Source organism: Bison bison, unplaced genomic scaffold (assembly GCF_000754665.1).
Source record: "Bison bison bison isolate TAMUID 2011002044 unplaced genomic scaffold, Bison_UMD1.0 scf7180017864163, whole genome shotgun sequence".
In the NCBI taxonomy this organism is placed as follows: domain Eukaryota; kingdom Metazoa; phylum Chordata; class Mammalia; order Artiodactyla; family Bovidae; genus Bison; species Bison bison.
The window spans coordinates 4,718,570-4,741,830 of record NW_011494735.1 but is presented as its reverse complement, the minus strand read 5'-3'; the positions used below and the strand labels follow the sequence as shown (position 1 = coordinate 4,741,830).

General features: G+C 35.8%; 1 protein-coding gene across 1 annotated transcript in view; it reads left to right on the top strand.

Annotated features, from left to right (window-relative positions):
* Positions 1-17,085, top strand: part of RAP1B (RAP1B, member of RAS oncogene family) — a 43,710-nt gene extending 26,625 nt beyond the window's left edge. The window contains exons 2-8 of the mRNA XM_010841563.1: positions 7,453-7,534; positions 8,543-8,611; positions 9,837-9,893; positions 10,751-10,891; positions 12,859-13,002; positions 13,651-13,767; positions 15,876-17,085. Of these exons, the coding sequence (XP_010839865.1) occupies positions 7,478-7,534; positions 8,543-8,611; positions 9,837-9,893; positions 10,751-10,891; positions 12,859-13,002; positions 13,651-13,737 (555 nt within the window). The 5' untranslated portion in view covers positions 7,453-7,477 and the 3' untranslated portion in view covers positions 13,738-13,767; positions 15,876-17,085. The remainder of the gene's footprint in view (positions 1-7,452; positions 7,535-8,542; positions 8,612-9,836; positions 9,894-10,750; positions 10,892-12,858; positions 13,003-13,650; positions 13,768-15,875) is intronic.
* The last annotated feature ends 6,176 nt before the right edge of the window (positions 17,086-23,261 follow it).

Sequence of the window (23,261 nt, the reverse complement as noted above, 5' to 3'; positions counted from 1 at the left end):
TCTGACTGCCTTCGTGTACTCCCCCCCCTTTTTTTAATTCCAACAGATTTCACCATTTTTAAGTTATAATAACATGCTACAATTACAAGACAACTCCATGACTCCTTTTTCACCTTCTGGCTTTCATTTTCATTTGTGTATTATAAATTTACTGTTTATTAGTAATAAAACTGTCAGAAGAAAAACTACATCTTAAAATGATTCAAAATACTGATAGATTAGTATATATTAATATATATATATTACATTTTGTATTGACAGCGAGAGTTTCCTGTAAGATACATTCCAGTTTCAGAGATGTTAAAATATATTTTAAAAATGCCTCTTAGATTTTAGTAGAATATAGTAAGTATAGCGAAATTTATAATATAGTTCAGTTAGTTTTTAACATAACGTATTCCAAACTGGTTGTAGTAATAGGAGGACTAAATTATGGATGGAAACCCACATATGATTGGAAAATAGTTTTAGCCTATGCATTGTATCTTTTTGCCTACCTAGAAGAAACTTTCTATTAATAAACTAGACAAAAACTGAATAGCAGTGCTCCTCCTACTTTCTTAGTGTTTTATTAAACTAGTAGGTAAAAGGGTAGAGCAGTGATTCTCAGATGAGGGAACATCAGTTCTGCTACACTGTATCGAGCAGTAGCCCAGACCATTGCTATTACAATTATTTTTAAAGCTATCTTTTACTGATTATTACTATGTGCAAGGACTCTTGAGGGAAATTACCACATTTCATATGCCAGTCATTGTTTGAGGTTCTGGGGATATAATAAAAGACAAACATTGTCATTTTTGTGGAGTTTACGTTCTTGTATATCCATCTCACAACCTTACCGAATAGGCATTACTGTCTCCATTTTCCCTGTAGGGAAAGTGAAGCTCTAAAAGGTTTCATGACTTGCCAAAGATTATACAAAATCAGGATTTAAAATGTAGATGCTATGAACCACTGTTTATAGCATGACAGCTATGCTGTCAAAATTGTCCTTCTTTGGGGTTCAGTGAATGAGAACAATTGTTTTCAGTGACTCAAACAACAATTATCATAACCCCTTTGAAATTCTGATGTAACTCTACCCATCTTAAAATTATGCATGAAATTTTGAAAACTGAACTAATGGCCATTGCCAACCAGTCGGATTTGGCATTCATAATGAAATCCTCTTTTTATCTTTGGCTTAGAATCTGTAAACAGTTTTTCAAAGCTGGTGTAGTATAAGGCACAGATTTGAAAAATAGGTATTAGTTCCAGTCTTGGCTTTTTTATTTTATTTTTTTTAAGGAAAATACTATCCGAAGAGTTGGTACTTAGTAGGATTTAAATAAAAATATTTTGCTTTTTTGTCCATATAAGGAAACATTGGCAAAAAAACTAATGAAAGAGGATGACTTAACTTCATTTGTGGTTCCTTCTTATCAGTGTTCTTGTTAGAAAGCTGCTTATTAGTAAGTTAAATGTGTTTTGTCACTGTGTTTTTGTATTTGAAAGTCTGTTGATAATTTTCATATTTCCTACTTGAAAATTTGAAAAGTTTTCAATTTCTTGTGAACTTAGGGCTCTGCAGTTAAAATTCTTGTTTGTGTTACTAAAATTAAATTGATAAGTGTTATTTATAATTTCCACAAGCTGGAAACAAACCAAATATCCATGAGCTGGTGAATGGATAAAGATAATATGATCTATATCCATACTATGCTTTTTATCAATAATAAATAGAAGGAACAAATTACTAATAAAGCAGTAATGTGGGTGAACCTGTCTCATTCTAGCAATAAGTAATACTATGGATAAATGAAGCAACTGGGAAGAAAGAAGGACCCTAGTCATCTCATTAAGAAATGTAATTCCCAGAAATGTTTACTTTTTATAGTATGTACAAGTGTCCTCTTTCACAGCTTCCCATTTCTTAGAAAACAAAAACCTTTTGGTTTAGTTTTTCTTTCTAGCTTGTTTACTTTGTGAGGATCTCTGAAAATGCTCAACTACTGTAGAGTTTCCAGTTTTTCATTTTCAGTTTCCTGTTCAGGTCTTTAGACCATTTACAGAAAGAAAGAACATGTTTCTCTTTCAAATTTCCTGAAGTTAATTTTTTAATTTTGTTTCCTGTGTTCATTTTGTTTATAGTTTTAAATGTTGACCAATCTACCCCTGAAATAGTATATTTCCTAAATAGATTTTTCTTCTCTCGAGGCCAGTTTTTTTTAATGTGCTGGACTGTTTGAATCTGGTCTTTACTGTCCTGCTCTTAATCTCTTTCTTCTATGATAAAATTAAGTACTTAGTAATTCAATTGGGATTCTACAACAAATTTCTGTTTGTCTACCTGAGATTTAGAAAAATCTTTAAACATTACTCCAACTAAACTCTAGACCAGTTTTTAAATTCAGTTTCTACAGCTCTGACTTCTTTCTACTCTAGCAATTTAAGAGATTTCTTTGCTAAAAAACTGTCAAGAAAGGTAGTGCATTTCAGTGGTATGATCAAGGAGTAAGTGGAATAGAAAGGCATTTTGGGAAGTATAAAAAGACAATTGTTCAGAGAGGGTAGGTTTCCAAAGGTTTGAGCAGGGGAGTAAAGGAAGGCTGTTTTAGTCATCTTATTTTGAATCTTTGGAATACCAATTAGAGGAGTTGATTATTGAATGTTATTTTTTTCTCATAATTTTTCTGTGTTTATAATTCCTTTGAAAGTGTTAATTTTTACATTTTAAAAGTTGGCCGTAAGTCCTGTTGTTACGCTGTATGTAGTTGTCAAAGTCCCCATTTTTGTAATTTACCGATGTAAGTGCAAGAGTCAAAAGATTATATTGGAAGTTTATAAAAGACACAGAAGTTTTTCTTAGAAAAGGTATGGCCTTGACAAATAAGAAAGAGATCACTAGAGTCAAAAAAAAAAAAGGTGTTGGGGTAATTAACTGGAAAGAGATACATTGGGAACTGTTTGGATAATGGAAGTGTTTTAAATGTTAATGAGAGATGTGTTTGAGGTTGGAGGGTATTGTCATATGCCAAAATTCATTTAACTGTATGCTTAAGATCTACTTGTTTACTGGATGTAAATTATTCCTCAATATGATATAAAGTGAAAATGAAAGTAAGTGAAAGTAAAGGTCGCTCAGTTGTGTCTGACTCTTTGCGACACCATGGACTGTATAGTCCATGGAATTCTCCAGTCCAGAATACTGGAGTGGGTAGCCTTTCCCTTCTCCAAGGGATCTTCCCAACCCAGGGATCGAACCCAGGTCTCCTGCATTGCAGGTGGATTCTTTACCAGCTGAGCCATAAGGGAAGCCCAAGAATACTGGAGTGGGTAGCCTATCCCTTCTCCAGGGTATCTTCCCAACCCAGGAATCAAACCGAGGTTTCCTGCATTGCAGGCGGATCTTTACCAACTGAGCTATGAGGGAATATGATATGATATAAGTGTGCTTTTAATTTTTTTTTTTTCTGTTGAGGCATTTTATTTTCATATTTGTATTATCCCTAGAAAAAGAATCCCAGGAATTTCTCTCCTGTGTTTTTATCTTGCTTCTTCATGGTCCGTGATGCCAGCTGAAGTTGTCAGTTCAGTGAAACCATACTGACAGGTTAGGAGCATATTATTCTGCCATTTTTCTAGATCTTTTAGTGGCACCTCAAATCTAGGGGCTGATCACTCCACACTTGTTTGACCTGCCTGTGAGGTTCACAACAGTTTTCTCAACTCTGCAATCATTGATTTCAAATTCACTAGTGTAATCATCGGAGAAGGTGATGGCACCCGACTCCAGTACTCTTGCCTGGAAAATCCATGGACGGAGGAGCCTGGTAGGCTGCAGTCTATGGGGTCCCTAAAAGTCGGACACGACTGAGCAACTTCACTTCCACTTTTCACTTTCATGCATTGGAGAAGGAAATGGCAACCCACTCCAGTGTTCTTGCCTGGAGTATCCCAGGGACGGCGGAGCCTGGTGGGCTGCCGTCTATGGGGTCGCACAGAGTCAGACACGACTGAAGCGACTTAGCAGCAGCAGCAGTGTAATCATGCTTCATTATCATATTAGCACAGAAACTGACTGGAGCAAGCCTAGTAAGAAGCTGGCACTTGCCTCTCCTTTCAGCATTATTGATGCTCTTGAGAACATCAACTGGGACTTTCGTGTGCACCATTATAGCAGCACAGAAAGAGTTTAAAGAATTCTTTTTAACAAATGTGTTCTTACAAACAGATCTTCAGGTCTCTTGACCAAGCAGAAGTTAGGAAGGTGCCCCATAATTAGCCCCATAGTTCATGACCTTGTAATGCTGTCATGAAAGTGAGTGACCCACGGTGAAGTTTGGCCCATCACTCACCTTTGCCTAAATTGGTCACTGATTGTACTCATCTTCAACCTTTAGTGCTTGGGGCCAGTTTGAATTTCACTGGAGGCTTTTCAGACCTACGTGTCCATCCATTCCAAACAGCTCTCCTTTTACAGTGAATGTAAACAAAACAGTTCAGAACAAAACAGAACATTAGACAAAATTTTGCACAAGTAGACTAACAAAAAACAAAGCAAGTAGCTGAAGAATTATGAACTAATGGCAAAAATATGTATTAAATAGTACACTCCAGGCCAAAATCAAAAGCCTAAATTGCCTTATACAAAAACCTACTTGGTATAAATCCTAGAATAACAGATTTAACAGTGTGAGTTCAAGGGACTGATTGGAGCGCCCATCATTGTCGTTACTGACTCATGTGATAGGAAAATCTAAGAACAAACAAGTTGAACACAGGCAGCCCATTCAATACGCTTGTTTGTCTGAGGGCATCATTTGGAATGATGCCAGCTGAGGATCTTAAGTGGACTATCAAAGAATGAGCAACACCATTCAATAGCTGAAGTTATTGATTACTTAAGGAAAAGCTACCCTGGTCTGATATTGCCTGCCCTGAACAGAGCAGACTACTAGTCTTACAGAGTCTTTAGGGAATTTCAAAGTCCAAAGATCCACAAACTTTCAAAGGCAGGAATGAATTAATTACCAACTGTAAAAGCAGTGTCAGTCAAGTGAAACAGTTGCTGATTGTTGGCATTTTGCTGGGTGTTCACTGAAGTCTCTCTCTCTTTTTTTTTAAGTTATAACAATTGCAAAGAAGTGAATCAAAAAGTGGCACAGCCCAGCTACCTAAAGGATAAAAGATGCAGGGAAATAAGTCTGTTTGTGTTAAAGTTAATTGATTTGCTCTTTGGGATGCTGTTTAGTAAATAATTGACCCCAAAGTTACCATGTTCCCTCTAGCTGGGTTAAGAAACACAAATTTGAAGGTGTCTTTCATTAGAGTCCTAAGTTTATTCTTAAATATTTCTCAAATATTAATGTAGGTCTGTGTGGTTGGATAATGTCTACATGGAACTGAATAGAATTACCACCTAAGTAATCCTATTTTTAAATGACTTTAAAATAAATAAATCTGACTTCAGCTACACATTTACAGAAAACAACTTGTCATAAATTAAATGCACACTACCATGTGGGATATTCTTGAAACTGAAAGGTGGTTCAACTTTTACTTAATATCTTTTTTCATGAAATATCTGGTAAGAACTGTACAGTTCACAAAAATTAAGGAGACAGTGTTCCAGGACTGGAGAGAAGTGTTTAGGAATGATAAGTTCACTAAGTTTAGAAATAAAATATAGCAACTAGTAAGTGGGAAAGTTAGCAACTGACTTTTTTGGTATTTTTTTAATTTGGTCTCTTCCAGCTCCCCCCATCCCCACCCCCCAATTAAGGAATGGAGAAAAATATAGTACGTGATCTATGTATTTAAAGGCACAAGTGAAGGAGAAATTTTTGAAAAGTCGTCCTTGGTATTAAACACGGCATCCTAAAGAGAAATAAAAGGATGGCATATAGTAATAGTGTTCGTTGCTCAGTCGTGTCCTACCCTTTGGCAACCCCATGGACTGTAGCCCTGTTCGAGGCTCCTCTGTCCATGGAATTCTCCAGGCAAGAATACTGAAGTGGATTGCCACTTCCTTCTCTGGGGGATCTTCCCAACCTAGGGATCGAACCCAGGTCTCCTGGGTCTTCTGCGTTGCTGGGAGATTCTTTTACCATCTGAGCTACCAGATAGATAAAGCACAGGATTTCTTCCAAGAGTATGGACCAGAAGGAAAGAACATATAAAGAGGTTTAATACAAAGAAATATGTCAAAGTGAGCCCATTCTTAATTGACTGACGTTCAGAAGTAAGAGGCTATCAATAATAGGCTGATCACAGAAGCATATTCACTAAAGTAAATGGTTATTGGTGGGTTAAATGTGTTCAGACCAGTCCTGGTATTGTGTTACTATAAGTAAAGAACTGTCATCTCTTGATTGAAGAGGATTTAAAGCCTGGTCTGGTGGCTACTTTTGTACCATAGCCACTGGCAAATTATTATTTTTTTCCCTAGAAATGTGGGAGCTTTGTATTCTCATGTTATTCCCCATCCTGGAAACTTTCAGGAGCTTCTTTCTCTCTCAATAGTAAGCTGAAATTTTAAAATGATGAGCCTTGCTATGGATTGTTTCTTTTGGGTTTTATGTTTATTTGATTTCCCCTGTTTCATCATACCGAACACTCAGTAGACTTTTATCGGTCTGGACACTCATGTTCTTGAGATTTACTTTTGATTCTCTGTGCCACCCCATCCACACACCACCCTCAACCTTCTCTCACACACACACGCACACAAACTTCAGTAATAGATATTTGGTCAACTGTCTCTGCTAACTCATTTACCATTTATGTATCTCAGAGGCCAGCAAGTTTTTTCTGTGAATGCTTCATATTAATAGTAAATATTTTAGACTCTGTGGACCAGATAGCTTCTGTTATAAGGACTTAACTCTGCCATTACAAGACAGCAGCCACAGACAATACACAAATGAATGGATGTGGCTGTATTTCAATAAAGCTTTATGTACAAAAACAGGGGGTTGGATTTGTTTGCAAATCCCTCGTCTGTCCTGTTCATCTTTACCAGAAAGTTAGCTCAGTTGAGGGCAGGAATTTTATTTGCTGTTCATTGGGGATATCCTTGTACTTAGTAGACCTCAAGTACTTGTGATTCAGGATTACAGGTGGTTCAGGAAAGAGATAACATGTCTATCACTGCCATCTTTTAGCCAACAGAATGCCCCTTAATGCAGTTTTTCAGTGCCCCCCCTTTTTTCTTGATAGAGTATTTTATAGTAACTGAATATAGGATAGGACTAAGAATCACGTCTAGAATTCTGCGATTTCTTTCTTGTGATGTTTTATAAAGAGCCCTACCAGTAGCATCTTTTAGTAAGTTTGTTTATGAAATGCTCCATCTTGGTATGGTATAGTAGTCATTTTAAATAAATGCTTGAATGTTTTGTTTATATAAGAGGCACATGAATGCAAAGATATTACTTAAGAATTCTTTTTTTTTTTTTTCTTAATAAGGTACTAGCTTTTACAAGTTTGCACCATGCGTGAGTATAAGCTAGTCGTTCTTGGCTCGGGAGGCGTTGGAAAATCTGCTCTGGTAAGACATTCTCACTGTACCCAAGCTATTCACTCTTAAGACATGTTCTTTTTCTGTTGAGTGTTAGGGTTTGCTTATTTTTTTTGTTAAGGTGAAATCTCATTGATTTTAGAAGTAATATATTTTTCTTATAATTTAGTCAACTTTTAGTTGTATCTGAGTAGATCATATTCTCTCTTCAACATGGGCTCCAGATCAGAATACAATTTGGACTTAAGCCCAGTTTGGACTTCAGCACATACAAGCCTATGTCTGTCTGCATTTCAGAGCAAGATAGAAATAAATTTTGGTCCATTTCATTGTGAGTCGGCTTAAAATATAAATTTTATGTTATAAAAATTGAATAACTATATTTTTAAAACTTTTTTCAAAGTTTACCTTTGACTGTCCCACAGTGTTTTTTATATCAAGAAATAGTAAAGTAAGAAGGAAGACACAACTTGACAATGGTAGGTAGGAAGGGGAGAAACTTAGGGGAAGAAACTTGGTGAATAGTTCAGAGTTCAGCAAAGCCCCACCTCAAGATAGACTGACCATCTTACTTTGCCATTTATTTGTCACATAAACACCCAGCACAGAATTTGACTTGCTTGGATCAAACTGAGAAGTGTGTACAATGGAGTATGAACTGTGTTTTTATTTGTAAATATATCCAAAGTGATGGGGAGGCATTGTGAGTGTGCACGTATGTGTGTTCACCAAATAATTAGCCACTTTCTAACTAAAATTCACATTTAGGCCCTAAAACTGAAATAGGAACCATTTAACAATTTTTAAATATATGAGCTCTAAATTTAGACCTACCCATAACAGAATGTTATGATTATTAATTTTTAAAAAAAGCTTTCTGAAGTAATTTTCCCACCAAATATTTATGTTCAAAGGTAGTTGTGGTATTTTTTTTTTTTATCAGTGGTATAACTACTTAAGTGAAATTAATATTTTTGAATGTGCAGACTTGGATTTGTTCTTTTTGAGGGAGTATAATGGTATGTTAATTTTTTTCAGACTGTACAGTTTGTTCAAGGAATTTTTGTTGAAAAATATGATCCTACGATAGAAGATTCTTATAGAAAGGTATGTTACTTTAGAAGGCCTTTGCTTTCAACTTTACTGTAAACATAAATTATTGTTTTTAGCTTAATAAATATTAAATGTTGTCTATAGAGTATAGGATGAGGAACAGAGTTAATTTATAAAATTAGTGGGTAGAACTCACATCTGACTATTTCCTGGCATTGCATGTTTACCAAGAATCTTAATCACTCTTGCTTTATCTCTCTTTCTTGCTCACAAAGAATTTTAGGTTTACACTGACCCCCAAGTTGTAATTTGTTGCTATTTGACTTTAGAGTGGAGACATCCACTTCAGGTGGTAGTTCCATGTTTCTCCCCTCTTTCTGCCCACCAAAGACTTGAATGACTCTCAGGCTCCCTGCTTTTTATATAAAGATGTAAGTACAAAAGTCTCCCTAACCTTCCTATTTACAATTCCTTGAGAAAGTTCCACTGCTCATAATAGTAGAAAAGTTTATTTCTAAGTTCATTTATATAACACGTGACAATAAAACTTAATATGCAGACATTTTTAATTTAGAAGGGAGAGAATTACCCGCCACCTTAAAGCAGCCAGCCTGGCCCCTGCTGCGGTGCAGACACTGTGTTTCCATTCCTCTTCTGTGTCCACAGTCTGCTAAAACTAGAAACCCTTTCTGGACCCCAGCTCTGAGGCAGCATTACTCTTTTTTCTGCATCTGTATCTTTTTTTCCTAGGAAATGTTAGGTTTAAAGGGTAACAGGGATATATAGATATATAATTTATTTGATAGCTGTCCTTCCTTGCTACCAAAAACTTTGTTCCAATATAGTGAAGGGGATGTAGTTATAAGCAAAAGGAAAGTATATCTACAGCGTGGCAGAATTTATATAGATAGTTACTTCTGACATTATTGGAACTATTACTGCATTAAATAAAAATTTTTTGAGCTGATTTGAAATTATTTCCTCTCCAGAGTTAACTGCTGAGTAATTCACATTGAGGTTGGAGCTTGTATATCTTGTAGATATCCTTATATTAAATTGAGAACTCATGGTTTTTACACTTAATGCAGTTTGAGGGTCAGTAGACTTTAGTTATCCAGCTATTTTTTTCTCCTGTTTCATTAAAGTATGTATTACTTGAGATTAGTATCAAAGTTGCTATAATCTGTGTCTGTTTTAAATATTGTATTAATATTATACATATTAAAGTAGTCTTATATACAGGAAAAAAAATGAAGATCTACCTTAATTTCCTCCCTAGCAAGTTGAAGTAGATGCACAGCAGTGTATGCTTGAAATCTTGGATACTGCAGGAACGGTATGTAAAACAATACCAAAGTATATGCATAACTTGTGCAGTATTGACCTTATAAATGCTAGCATTCTTATAGACAAACATTATTTAAAAGTAAGGCTTGCATTAAATCTTAAGGCTGTCTTATCCTCTTGAATTCTTTTCTTGTGTGCATGGGTCATTTACTGAAGAAATAAGTAGAAAATTTGTATGAAAATTTTCATACCTTCACTACTACTTTTAATGTAAGTTAGACTATATTTCCATATATTGAGTAATGTGGAAAATGCCTGAGATTCCTCAGTGACTGTGAAGTATTTTGAATAGTATCTTTCATCCTTCAGTATATTTACAGAACAGCTAGATCTGATGGTATCTGAAAGTGAAGGGAAGATTTACTCTGGATGTGTGGTATTCGTTCATCTAATGTTTGAGTACCTGATACATGTCGTGGCTTGTATTCTTACACTCAAAAGCTTACAGTCTAGCGAAAGAGGAAGTGTGGGAAAATGGCACCATATAGGTAACTTGCTGGCGGACCTCGGATAACTGGAGCATTGTGAGCTAGCTGTGAGTAACGGTGATTCGATTTGGGTGCCTTCCATATGGTGTCTTGAAAAGCTGCTTTCAAGCAGCATTTGAAGATGGGACATTTCCACTTGAGTGCATTTACTGCACATAAATCTGCCCTGGTGTATTATTTTTAAATAAAACACTTATTTCTTGAAATACCAATTTTTCAAATAGCCACAGACTACAGTTTTAAGAGATGTTACATAACACTACTACATTCTTTGAGCTCTAATTATAGACTTTGAAAATTGTCAAATTAACTGTCAAAACATTATTTTTTTAAAATGATTCTTTTCTTTCGACTGTAGGAACAATTCACAGCAATGAGGGATTTGTACATGAAAAATGGACAAGGCTTTGCGTTAGTTTATTCCATCACAGCACAGTCCACATTTAATGATTTACAAGATCTGAGAGAACAGATTCTTCGAGTTAAAGACACGGATGATGTAAGATGGCTTCATAATAAATATATTTTCTTTCAAACACTTATTGTAGTGATATCCGATTTAAAAGTTTGAATTTAAATCCAATTTAAACTTCATCTATTTTGAGGAGTTTGTTTTTCAAAAGCTTTTTCTTTGAAAGGGAAAAACGTACCTTTAACACTATATATAGTGTAAAAAGTGAGAAATACCTTCCTCTTGTGTAAAATAAAATCTATATCCTTCCTATTTTTTTCCCTTCATATTTTTAAATCTTACATTTGGTGGAGAAGGGGGAGAGGTGTCAGTGGCAAATATTACTAATAGAGCAGATGACGTTCTGGTAGATTTAAGAGCCTTTTTAATAGGAATCAGAACAACATGTGAACACATCTCAAACAACTATGACAGAAGGAGCAAGAAAGCCAATAAATATATTCAATTCTAATGTTAAGTAACATGCCCCTTCCGAGTACACCATAATGGAGTTTAACCCTGTAGGAAACTACAAAAGGTTTTTTTAAATTACTCTTCACGCTATGTATATAAATTCATCTTGCATCAGAATCACCTGTAGAGCTAGTTAAAACAGATTGCCAGGTCCCACTCCCAGAGTTTCTGATTCAGTAGGTCTGGAATAGGGCTCAGAAATTTGCATTTCTAACATATTTCCAGGTGGTATTGGTGCTACCGGTCTGGGCATCACACTTTTAAGAACCACTGTACTAGGTATAGTTTAATTATAGCAAATATTTCTAGAGCTTGGGAGCACCTATTAGAAATATCCTAATTTCCTGGACTTCTGAAGCAGGAGGACTTTGGGGGGGGGACCTTAACATACTTAGGGCTTCCCTGGTGGCTCAGACAGTAAAGCATTTATCTACAATGCAGGAAACCTGGGTTCGATCCCTGGGTCGGGAAGATTCCCTAGAGAAGGAAATGGCAACCCATTCCAGTACTGTTGCCTGGAAAATCCCGTGGACAGAGGAGCTTGTTGCAGGCTACTGTCCATGGGGTCGCAAACAGTTGGGCACGACTGAGAGACTTCACTTTCTTTCTTTTCTTTCTTTAACATACTTAAAGCAGCTTTAGTTGGTAAAGCTGTTTCACCAGTGTCTCTGGTGACTACTATAGTTTTCTATCAGTTACATTAAACAGGTATTTATTAGTATAATACTAGGTATCTGTTCCTTAAAAAGCCACAAATCTTGATTTTCTAGTTTGGATTTTTTCCAAAACTAGAGAGCCAATCTCTAAAGGATTAATAGGAGTTTTACAGAATAAGGATTATTTTTCCCTGTAGTGTCCAAAAACGTGATTAATATGGTCTATATTTTTAGTAAATTAAGGTGATTTTAATTTTTGGCTTTTCATTTAGACTATATGAAAAGCTAAAAATTCTACCTTGAATTTTATCTACCTTCTAAATTTCTCCTTTTTTGTGTTATGAAATTGAGAATGAGTTATTTGATAAATACTTGTTAAGAAACCAAAAAATCTGAAATTGATTTATGTCCCTTGGAGAAACACTTTAAAATTTTGGAATATATTGACTTTTTATGATATTTCCTTTTTAAAAGGTTTTGTGTTTTCTTACTATAATTAGTTTGTTGTGAGGAACTTCCCTGGCAGTCCAGTGATTAAGTCTGTGCTTCCACTGCAAGAGCATGGCTTCAGTCCCTGATCAGGGAGCTAAGATCCTGCGTGCTGCACAGGGTGCCTAAAATAAAAGTCTGTTTTGATAACAATTTTCAGGTTTTCTTCCCTCTTTTATAAGTAGATCATAGCTAGTTTTCTAAAAAACCCTTATGTGACAAGTTCTTAAGTTAATTGTTAATGCTTTTATATTTAACTATCAGTTTTAGTACACCTTATTAATTTAGTGTTTTTCTCTGGCATAAAATAAAATCTAATCCTTATGGTTGACTCTTAGAATTTTGACTTGAATTTATGTAGCATATTTGTTTACTTATTTGTTTTTACCCGTTTAGGTTCCAATGATTCTGGTTGGTAATAAGTGTGACTTGGAAGATGAAAGAGTTGTAGGAAAGGAACAAGGTCAAAATCTAGCAAGACAGTGGAACAACTGTGCATTCTTAGAATCCTCTGCAAAATCAAAAATAAATGTTAATGAGGTATGGTGTAATAGAACTCTTGATTTGGAATTTAGCATTCAGAATTAATGGAAAATAATGAGTGTATATTAACACAACCCCAAGTTAATTAAATATGTTAATTAGCATGCTAACAAGCAATACTACTATTTGAGCCTCTTTATTAAACACTGGTGGTACAGTAGAATTTACCATAAAATGAGGTAAGATTAGATGGAAAAGAATAGGGGTGGGGAAGACAGATTTAATCTTCAGATGTATGAACAATGTTACGTAAAAGATGAAGACAAATTCAAGAAGGCATGAATGGCTCTTGCCTTAAAGGAACTTAAAATTGTGTTGTAGAATAAGAATACATAGAGTCAAAGAAGAGTAAAGGATTGTTCTCTTGGATGATGGTAAATGTTCTGACTAAACTAAGGTTTCTGCAGCTACTCAGTATTTACTTTAAGGAGAATGATGTTAGCCCTCCCAAAAAATAAACAGAAAAGCACTTGACAATTACAGGAATACCTGGCTTTACTCTCATTCCTTAAATGAACAGAATATTTGCTTTCTGGAGAAGAGTTATGGAAAGTTCAATTTTTTTCATTGTACTCTCTCACTTGTAGTTTTGGGTGGGGGGGTTTTCCCTGCAAATCAAAATAAAAAATTAATAAATGTTTGCAGATCTTTTATGACCTAGTGCGACAAATTAACAGAAAAACTCCAGTGCCTGGGAAGGCCCGCAAAAAGTCGTCATGTCAGCTGCTTTAATATACTAAATGCATTGTAGCTCTGAGCCAGGTATGTTAATTTATCTTTTCTTCTGTTTTGTTTGTTTCCTCTAATTTTTAACCTCAACTTTATTAAAGGTCCAAAAAGCAAGTATAGAATTTTCTGTTGTAGAAAACAAATGGTTACTTCTTATGAGTTAATATGATATCCTAGTAATTGAAATAATTATTTCACTTATATATGATCATGAGAAGTAAGTTATTCCACATAAGTATTCTAAATGAGTTTATCCAGTATATACTCACGTCTCAGTGGGTCACTGGTTTGTGCTGACAACATAGTGATGATCAAAACCAATCTTCTCTGCTCTCTTTGTTGCCTTAAGCTAATTAAGGTCTAGTGTAAAAGTCAGACAAATCATTGCAAAATATTATAAATGCTGTTGGCGGAATAAATGCAGCATGTTACCGATAATTAAAACCCCTGACATCATGTAGCAGACAAAGTACTGCCTACATGTTACTTGAATTCTCACAATTCTGTGTGGCAGAATTATTATAATTCCCATATTACAGATGAGTGAACTGAGGCACAGAAACATTGTTCAAGCCCTATAGTTAGTGAATAGCAGAGTCAGAATTGAATCTAATGATCTGAGTACATGGCTCAGAATTTGAACTGATTCCCAAAGTCCATAATTAGTCACTATGCTATTATGGGTACTATCAAGAGTATTTAATTGGGGTACCAAACCAGTCAGATGTGAACTATGGATTCAGGGAAAATCTCAGAGTGAAAGCATCCAAGTTGAAATCAGATGGAAAAGTAGAAATTAGAGGGTGAAGAGTTCCTGGGCAGAGAGAACCATGGATACAACCTTGAGATGAGACAGCAAAGGAAAATTGAGCAAACATCACTATAACATAGTCTTTGAAAACAGTTATATCAAATGAGTTAATACTTTGAAAGCAGTTAGTTCAGTACCTGGCACCATGGTAAACCCTCATCTGTTAGCTGCTGTTTGCCAAGTATCATTAAGCCATATTTTTTTTTTTTTACTGTATTCTTACCCTTGGGAGTTTCGGATGTTACTACCTCTGCTTCTTCCCATGTTAAATGACCCTGTACAACCATAGTACTCTGATTCTGTAGTTTTCTAGAGTTTTGTCCCTACTCTCCACTTACGGTTTTCTGCTTAGAGATACAACTTTTCATTTTTTATATCCTCTCCTTTCCAACCACTTGCGCTTTCTTAACAGCACACTTATGCCTGAGCTCACATTGCCATCTGTCCTTTACAACTTGCTCCATTCGATCTGCTAAGATTTAGAAAACTTAGGAAACTCATTCAGTCTCTAAACGAGGGCTTAAAGTTCAAAGCATTTGTGGAAATTATTTCATCAGCCACATCTATATTAACATTCTGGAGCAAGTCTGATTCCCAGAAAACCAATATAAAAAGGAAGGATTTTTTTAGCCCAGGCATATGTACAGAAAATCATCCAAAGTAAATAAATAAATGACAGACTGATGAATGCTGATTTTACCCTTTTAAGTTTAGTTAGATAAGATTTTAGTGTAATAACAGCCTTTTCTGACATTTCTCTTTAAGTAGGATCTGTTTTATAGAATTAATATATATATAACTGTCAACTGTAGAGAGCCTTCATGAAATAAATTTATTTTATTGACTTCTCTACAGCAGCTTTTTAGCCACTTACTGGAAGAGTAGGGAAGAAAAGTCTTGGAAAGCTTGGTTAGATGTGCATTCTGTACTCATGATGTCATTCTAGGATTATAAACACTCTTACAGACCAGCCATTTTGTTAGTATTGCTGTCTGTTTGATTCTAGTCAAGTCGACTTGATGTAAAATTTTAATATGGGGTTTTGTTTTTGTTTTTAGTTTTCCTGCTTTTAATCTTTGAGAGGTAATACAAAGAAATTTGTATTTAAGTACATTCAACTTCCACTTGAGTGGCATTTAAGAAGGCAGCAGAATATATCTATCCGTGCTTTGCTGTGAATCATAGTACATGGTCATAATGTAATGATGAGGATAGGAAGCTGTATTATATTTATTTCTGACACTTTGGCACTGTTGTCTTAATACGTCCTTTTGATCTTTAGTGTGCTATTTACAACCTGTGTTTTCAATTAATTTTCTCCTTTTGACAGGTCTGAAGAACTGTTGCCCAATTCAACAGTGCCAGCATTCCAACTTTGTTAAACCTACCAACATCTTAAATGGACTTTCTGTGGTGGTACCCTTTAAGAGGCGGATGAAAACTACTACATCAGTTTGCACATTCTAATCACTTTCCAGTATCACAGAGAGATTTTTACTTATATAATAGTCCTAGAGTATGCAGCTGGTAAAACCAGAGGCTACAATCCAGTATTACTGCTAAGAGACATTTTTCATCCACCAATGTTGTACATGTATGAAAATGGTGTACTGTATACTTTAACACACCCCATACTTTGTATTGGAGAGTACAATAATGTAAATCCTAAAAGCACCACTATTTTAGCATAATAAAAGAAAGTCCAAAGAGCTCCTATATAGACTACTCCAGATAACTTTGCTTCTTTGATACTTGTAGCTTATTGTAATTTTTTTTTAAGAAATTCAAGGTCATTATCATTGTATTGTACAAATAAGCGCTTTGATTAACACAGCTATATAGTTTTTTTAATTTTTAAAAAACCTGTGGAGACAGTGATCTTGTCTTTAAAATATGATAGTCCTTTCAGTATAATGTCTTAGATTAAAGATGTTGCCTTTAATATCTGTTGGGAAGGAAATGTCCAGACTTTTCAAATCTTTTATTATATGTTTCCTTTTTTGTTTACATAGGGAACAATGTTTATAGTTGTGTGTACAGTGGGGGTCTACAACAAGAAGTGTATATTTTCAAACAATTTTTTAATGATTTAACAATTTTTGTAAATCATTTTCAGGCTTCTGCAGCATAAGTGTATTTGCAATACCAAATATACAGGTTTAGTATTTTTGCCTGTTAGTGATTGTTTCCCATGTGTAACGTTTTGGTTGAGATGTTAAATGGTGGAAGAGTACTGTGGATGTGAATGTGGGAAGTAATTTTAATCATGTGTAATTGGTCACAAGGCCTAAGTTGCAGTAACTATTGCTGTTTTATTTAACAATGCCTTGTTGCTTTGTATGCATTAACGTTTGGGTGTAAAGATTGTGTGTCTATCCAACAGGGAGCCACAGTATTTAAATTGACCAACCTAATGTTACAACTACTTTTGAGGTGGCCAAATGTAAACTAAAAGCCTTAATTAAAGTGGTGCAATTTTGTATAACTTAGCATCAGTAGTTCAATAAATTTGGATTGCCATGCAAGGGCTTGCATTATAATTACTTGCCACTTGAATGTGTTTTGTGTAATATTTAACAGTGCTAGTTAAATAAATATGGGTTTAACTTCTTTTTAAATGTGATAGGTGCATTTTGCATAGTGTGGTTTCATAATTTAATGTTTGGGCAAGCCAGATTCATTTATTAATTACAGAAATGATGAGAGAGAAATGTCAGGTATTTTTCTTAGTATTGTTTGAATATCCACATAACCATGTTTTGAATTTTTCCTTTGGAAAGAGTTCTGTAAATCAAGCAATATTACTTACAAACGTATGCCTTCTGGGTAGTGTTCAGTAGCTCTTTGAGGTATAGGAGAAAGAATTGAAAATACTTCAGCAGGTGTTACACTTACAGATTTTTTTAAACTAGAGGATGCAATTACACTTATGGTCATAAAAATCTTTTAATGAAGTGGACTCAAGTACTACTTTTTATATAATGGGTCTTTGTCTCAGATGTGCTGTAATTCCATTCTTTTTTGAAATCTGTAAATGAATCTTAAACTTTCTCAAAATATTTTCCAGCCACCGGAGAATATCAGCAGTTAATTAGTAATACCATCTAATTTAGGGATGTCTGTTAATCCCTTAGATACATTTCGAAGCTTTTATTTTAAAAAGAAATCTTATTCCTTACATATTTAACTCACAGAGTTCCATGTATTTAAAGGTTCAGTGTATCTAAAGAAAAAACTGTTGTTCTCTCAGAAATCCCACTTAACCCACTTGTTTTGGCAGGATTGTTTTTATTTATAGTCATTGGGAGAAAATTAAATCTGAAAAAAGTGGCATTGTGGAGCATTGAAATCACTTCAATTTGTTATGTCCTGTTATATCTCTGGTCCTTTTGGGGGGCACCACCATTAATTCAGGTACTTTAATAAATGTTTGTTGCCTACCAGCTATGTGCCAGGCTGAATTCTAGGCTCTTAAACACAGATAAATATTCAACAGATAAACTCAAGCAATTTCTATATCTGAGGATAGAGCAGAAACCAAGGTCAATTTAGGACCCTGCCCTCCTTAGAATTTATACTCCATTTAGGGTTTTTCAGTGTGCTAGATAATGAGTTTTCCCCTCATATTATGGGATTTTTAGCACCATCTCTAGACTCTACCCACTGGATGTAATACCACCCCCAAGTTGAAACAACCAGAATTATCTCCAGATATTGTCAGGTGTCCTTAAGTTAGATTCAGGGAAGAGGGAGAGGGGTATTGAAGGGCAAGATTGCCCCAGCTGAGAACTGTCAATCTGTTGGGAACCAGAACATTAATTATAGATAAGGGTTAGGGATACAGAGTGGACAGCTTACTATAGTTAATAAGAACATGGGCTCTGGAACCATATTTCCTGGATTTCTAATCCTTGCTCTGCCACCTCCTAGCATGAAAGCCTGGGTAGGTTCCTCAGTTGCTTTATCTATAAAACGGAATGTTAGTAACATCTATTTCATAGGCTTTAAAGGGGCTTCCCAGGTGGTACTAGTGGTAAAAACCCTGCAACATAAGAGATGCGGGTTCGATTCCTGGGTTGAGAAGATCCCCTGGAGAAGGACAACCCACTCCAGTATTCTTAACTGGAGAAACCCATGGACAGAGAAACCTGGTGGGCTACAGTCCATGGTTCACAGTCGGACACAACTGAGGCGACTTAGCATGCATGCACAAAGAGAGTGAAGTACTTGGCCAGTGTCATCCTCCAGGTCAGTATTTGTGTTGTTTCTTATTTGGTATCCTGCTAACAGAAATAGGGCTGGGGTTTGGCAAATGCACCATTTGTCTCCTATACAAAATAACTGCAGCTTAGGAATGCAAATAATGGACTTTTCTGGTGCTTAATTGGGGGGGGGGGGGGACTAAAAATAAGTCAAAAAACTTGAGTTCTTTTTCATGTCCCCAAGGATACTTGGAGAAAGGTTTAAGTTTTTGGAGAAAACAGTGGTATTTCACTTTTTTCTAAAAAGTGTAAAAACCCTGTTTTAACTTTCATGTTGATTCAGCTCTTTTTCTTAAATGTATAGTCTTTACCACATGTGGATATTATGAGTAGGAAGTTTTAAAATCTCTATTTATGAAAATGTTTGCTTTTTTAAAAGTCATCTTTAGATGTGGGGCAGCAAACTTAGAATCAGTACTTTTTAGTGCAACATTTTTTATTCTAGTTTATCTGTTTTTCATTGAATTTAATCCTTATCTATTATTCTACCTCTTTAAATCATGAAGTGTAGAGTTTGTTAGTATTTTATAATTAATACTCCTATGACCTTGTCTTAGAAATCAGTGTTTGCAGTTTTATCTCTCAAACTAACAATGAGCCTTAAATTGTGACTTATAAGACTCAAAAAATTTTAATCCATTCTGTAATTTGTTACAGTGCATCCATACATCTGGTATTTTGTGACTGCATGAGAGAAGTGAAATAGATTGAAAATAGAACTAAACTTCTGTTCCCTTAACTGACCATTAAAAGAAGAATGTATGAGTCCTTGTTATGATATTGATGATACTTGTCAAAACTCTAAACCTGTTAATGAAACAACTAAGTTTGTAGGCTTAACATTAGTTTATCTTTGAAAGGTACAAATAAAATACTGCTAAATAGGTCAGTTTTCTTAATTCTGCAGAAGCATTCCATATGTTGCACATACTCTGAACTTGGTCCCTTAAAATCCTTTGGGTTACCTATAGATTACTGACCTTGGAAATGATTTATTTTTTCCAAAATTAGGGGTATCCACGCACATTTTGTATCATAAAGCATCAACAAACGCATTTGGTATCATATTTACTATGTTCCAGGCACTGTTTACTATGCTAGTGTGGATAGAGCAGGGATGTTCTGTCCTCACAGAGCTTAGATTCTACTGGAGGAGAGGGAGTCATCAAATGAGCATTAAATATCTCAGAACTTTCATTTGGGACAATTGAATGATTTAGGAAAGCATAGTATCATTTAATATGTATAAAGATTTTATCATTTATCGGCAGAATTGTCTGAAAGGGTATGGAGAGAATTTTTACTGTTCTTTTGTTGTGTTACAAAACGGTCAACCTGATTTTTAACCTTACAAAAGCAGGTTAAACTTAGTTTAACCTGATTTTCCTTATACAATGTCTTAAATGCAAAATTATCTATATTTAGTGTTTGAGTCAGAAAACAGCTTTTTTTTCCTGAAAACTAAATAATGCAGATTCTACAAAATTTGAATATGAATAATGTATTCAGTTACATCAAAAGGTTATAGGAGTTTTCAAAAGCCTTCAGTGTTTTTGTCATCTGTCGTTATTACTCACTCAAATTTCTATTTATAGTGTGTTACTTTATGTCCCCTGGGAGAACTAAGTTCATAATGGGAAATTCTGTTACTGTCAAACTTCTGAATAAGAAAGGTGCTGTGCTTGGAGGAGAGGGGAGTAGCAAAAAGTAAATGAGAGAATAAACCCAGTCCCTGTTGCCAAGTTTCTTAATGCTTCAGTGGTGGGGAAGGCCAGTCAGAATAAGCAAAAATCCAATACCTCATTTCTAACCACAGAGTTCATGCTCCGTTATCCATACTAATCCAAGTGACTAACATAAAAAATTGTATTTTGCTTTAAAATGTATGGACTGTTGATTTATATTTCTCTTTTATTCAGGTCAGTGTTAATTAGATTCTCAGAGCAGATCAACCAGTGATGGAAAACTAGACAGAAAGAAATGAGTGTCTTTACATACTGGAAATGGAGAAGATAAAGTAGTACAGAGGGGGTAGTTACTAGAGAGCCGCTCTGCTGTTCTAAATGGGAGTAAAGGAAAGCAGTGTAATTTTTTTTCAAACTTAATTGAAGGAAAATCGCCTCACAGTATTAATATTGTGTTGGCCTCTGCCATACATCAACATGAGTCAACCATAGGTGTGTGTGTGTGTATATACATACATATATATATATATATCCTCTCCCTTTTTAATGCCCCTCACACGTCTTACCCTCGAGTCCCGGTTTGAGTCCCTGAGTCGTATAGCAGATTCCCATTGGTTATCCGTTTTACACATGGTGGTATATATCCTTCCATTATTCTCTTCATTCAGCCCACCCTTCTGCTAGCCCATGTCCATAAGTCTGTTCTCTATGTCTGCATTGCCATTTTTGCCCTGTAAATAGGTTCATCAGTACCATCTTTCCAGATTCTATATATATGCATTAATACACAGTATTTGTTTTTCTCATTCTGACTCAGTTCAGTTCATTCATTCGTGTCCGACTCTTTGCAACCCCACGGACTGCAGCACGTGAGGCCTCCCTGTCCATCACCAACTCCCAGAGTTTATTCAAGCTCATGTCCGTTGAGTCGGTGATGCCATCCAACCATCTTATCCTCTGTCGTCCCCTTCTCTACCCACCTTCAGTCTTGCCCTGCATCAGGGTCTTTTCAAATGAGTCAGTTCTTCGCATTACTGGAGTTTCAGCTTCAGCGTAAGTCCTTCCAATGTATACTTAGGACTGACTTCCTTTATGATTGACTGGTTGGAGCTCCTTGCAGTCCAAGGGACTGTCAAGAGTCTTCTCCAACACCACAATTCAAAAGCAAAAGTGCCAGTTCTTTGGCACTCAGCTTTCCTTATAGTCAAACTCTCACATCCATACATGACTACTAGAAAAACCATAGCCTTGACTAGACGGACCTTTGTTGGCAAAGTAATGGCTGTCTAGGTTGGTCATAACTTTTCTTCCAAGGAGCAAGCATCTTTTAATTTCATGGCTGCAGTCACTGTCTGCAGTGATTTTGGAGCCCAAGAAAATAAAGTCTGTCGCTTTTGCCAGTGCTTCCCCATCTATTTGCCATGAAGTGATGGGACCAGATGCCATGATCTTAGTTTCCTGAATGTTGAGTTTTAAGCCAACTTTTTCACTCTCCTCTTTCACTTTCATCAAGAGGCTTGTTATTTCTTTTTTGTTTTTCTGCCTTAAGAGTGGTGTCATCTGCATTTCTGAGGTTATTGATATTTCTTGCAGCAATCTTGATTCCAGCTTGTGCTTCCTCCAGCCCAGCATTTCTCATGATGTACTCTGCATAGAAGTTAAATAAGCAGGGTGACAATATACAGCCTTGACATACTCCTTTCCCAATTTAGAACCAGTCTGTTGTTCCATGTCCAGTTCTAACTGTTGCTTCCTGACCTGTATACAGGTTTCTCAAGAGGCAGGTCAGGTGATCTGGTATGCCCATCTCTTTCAGAATTTTCCACAGTTTATTGTGATCCACACAGTCAAAGGCTTTGGCATAGTCAATAAAGCAGAAATAGATGTTTTTCTGGAACTCTCTTGCTTTTTCGATGATCCAGTGATGTTGGCAGTTTGATCTCTGGTTCCTCTGCCTCCTCTGCCTTTTCTTAATCCAGCTTGAACATCTGGAAGTTCATGGTTCATGTACTGTTGATGCCTGGCTTGGAGAATTTTAAGCATTACTTTACTAGCGTGTGAGATGAGTGCAATTGTGCGGTAGTTTGAGCATTCTTTGGCATTGCCTTTCTTTGGGATTGGAATGAAAACTGACCTTTTCCAGTCCTATGGCCACTGCTGAGTTTTCCAAATTTGCTGGCATTTTGAGTGCAGCATTTTCACAGCATCATCTTTTAGGATTTGAAATAGCGCAACTGGAATTCCATCACCTCCACTAGCTTTGTTTGTAGTAATGCTTTCCAAAGCCCACTTGACTTCGCACTCCAGGATGTCTGGCTCTAGGTGAGTGATCACACCATGGTGATTATCTGGGTCATGAAGATCTTTTTTTATAGTTCTTCTGTGTATTCTTGCCACCTCTTCTTAATATCTTCTGCTTCTGTTAGGTCCATACCATTTCTGTCCTGTATTGTGCCCGTCTTTGCATGAAGATTTCCTGTGGTATCTCTAATTTTCTTGAAGAGATCTCTAGACTTTCCCATTCTATTGTTTTCCTTTATTTCTTTGCATTGATCACTGAGAAAGGCTTTCTTTCCTTCCTTGCTGTTCTTTGGAACTCTGCTTTCAAATGGGTATATCTTTCCTCTTCTCCTTTGCCTTTCGCTTCTCTCTTTTCTCAGCTATTTGTAAGGCCTCCTAAGACAACCATTTTGCCTTTTTGCATTTCTTTTCTTGGGGATGATCTTGATCCCTGCCTCCTGTACAATGTCACGAACTTCTATCCATAGT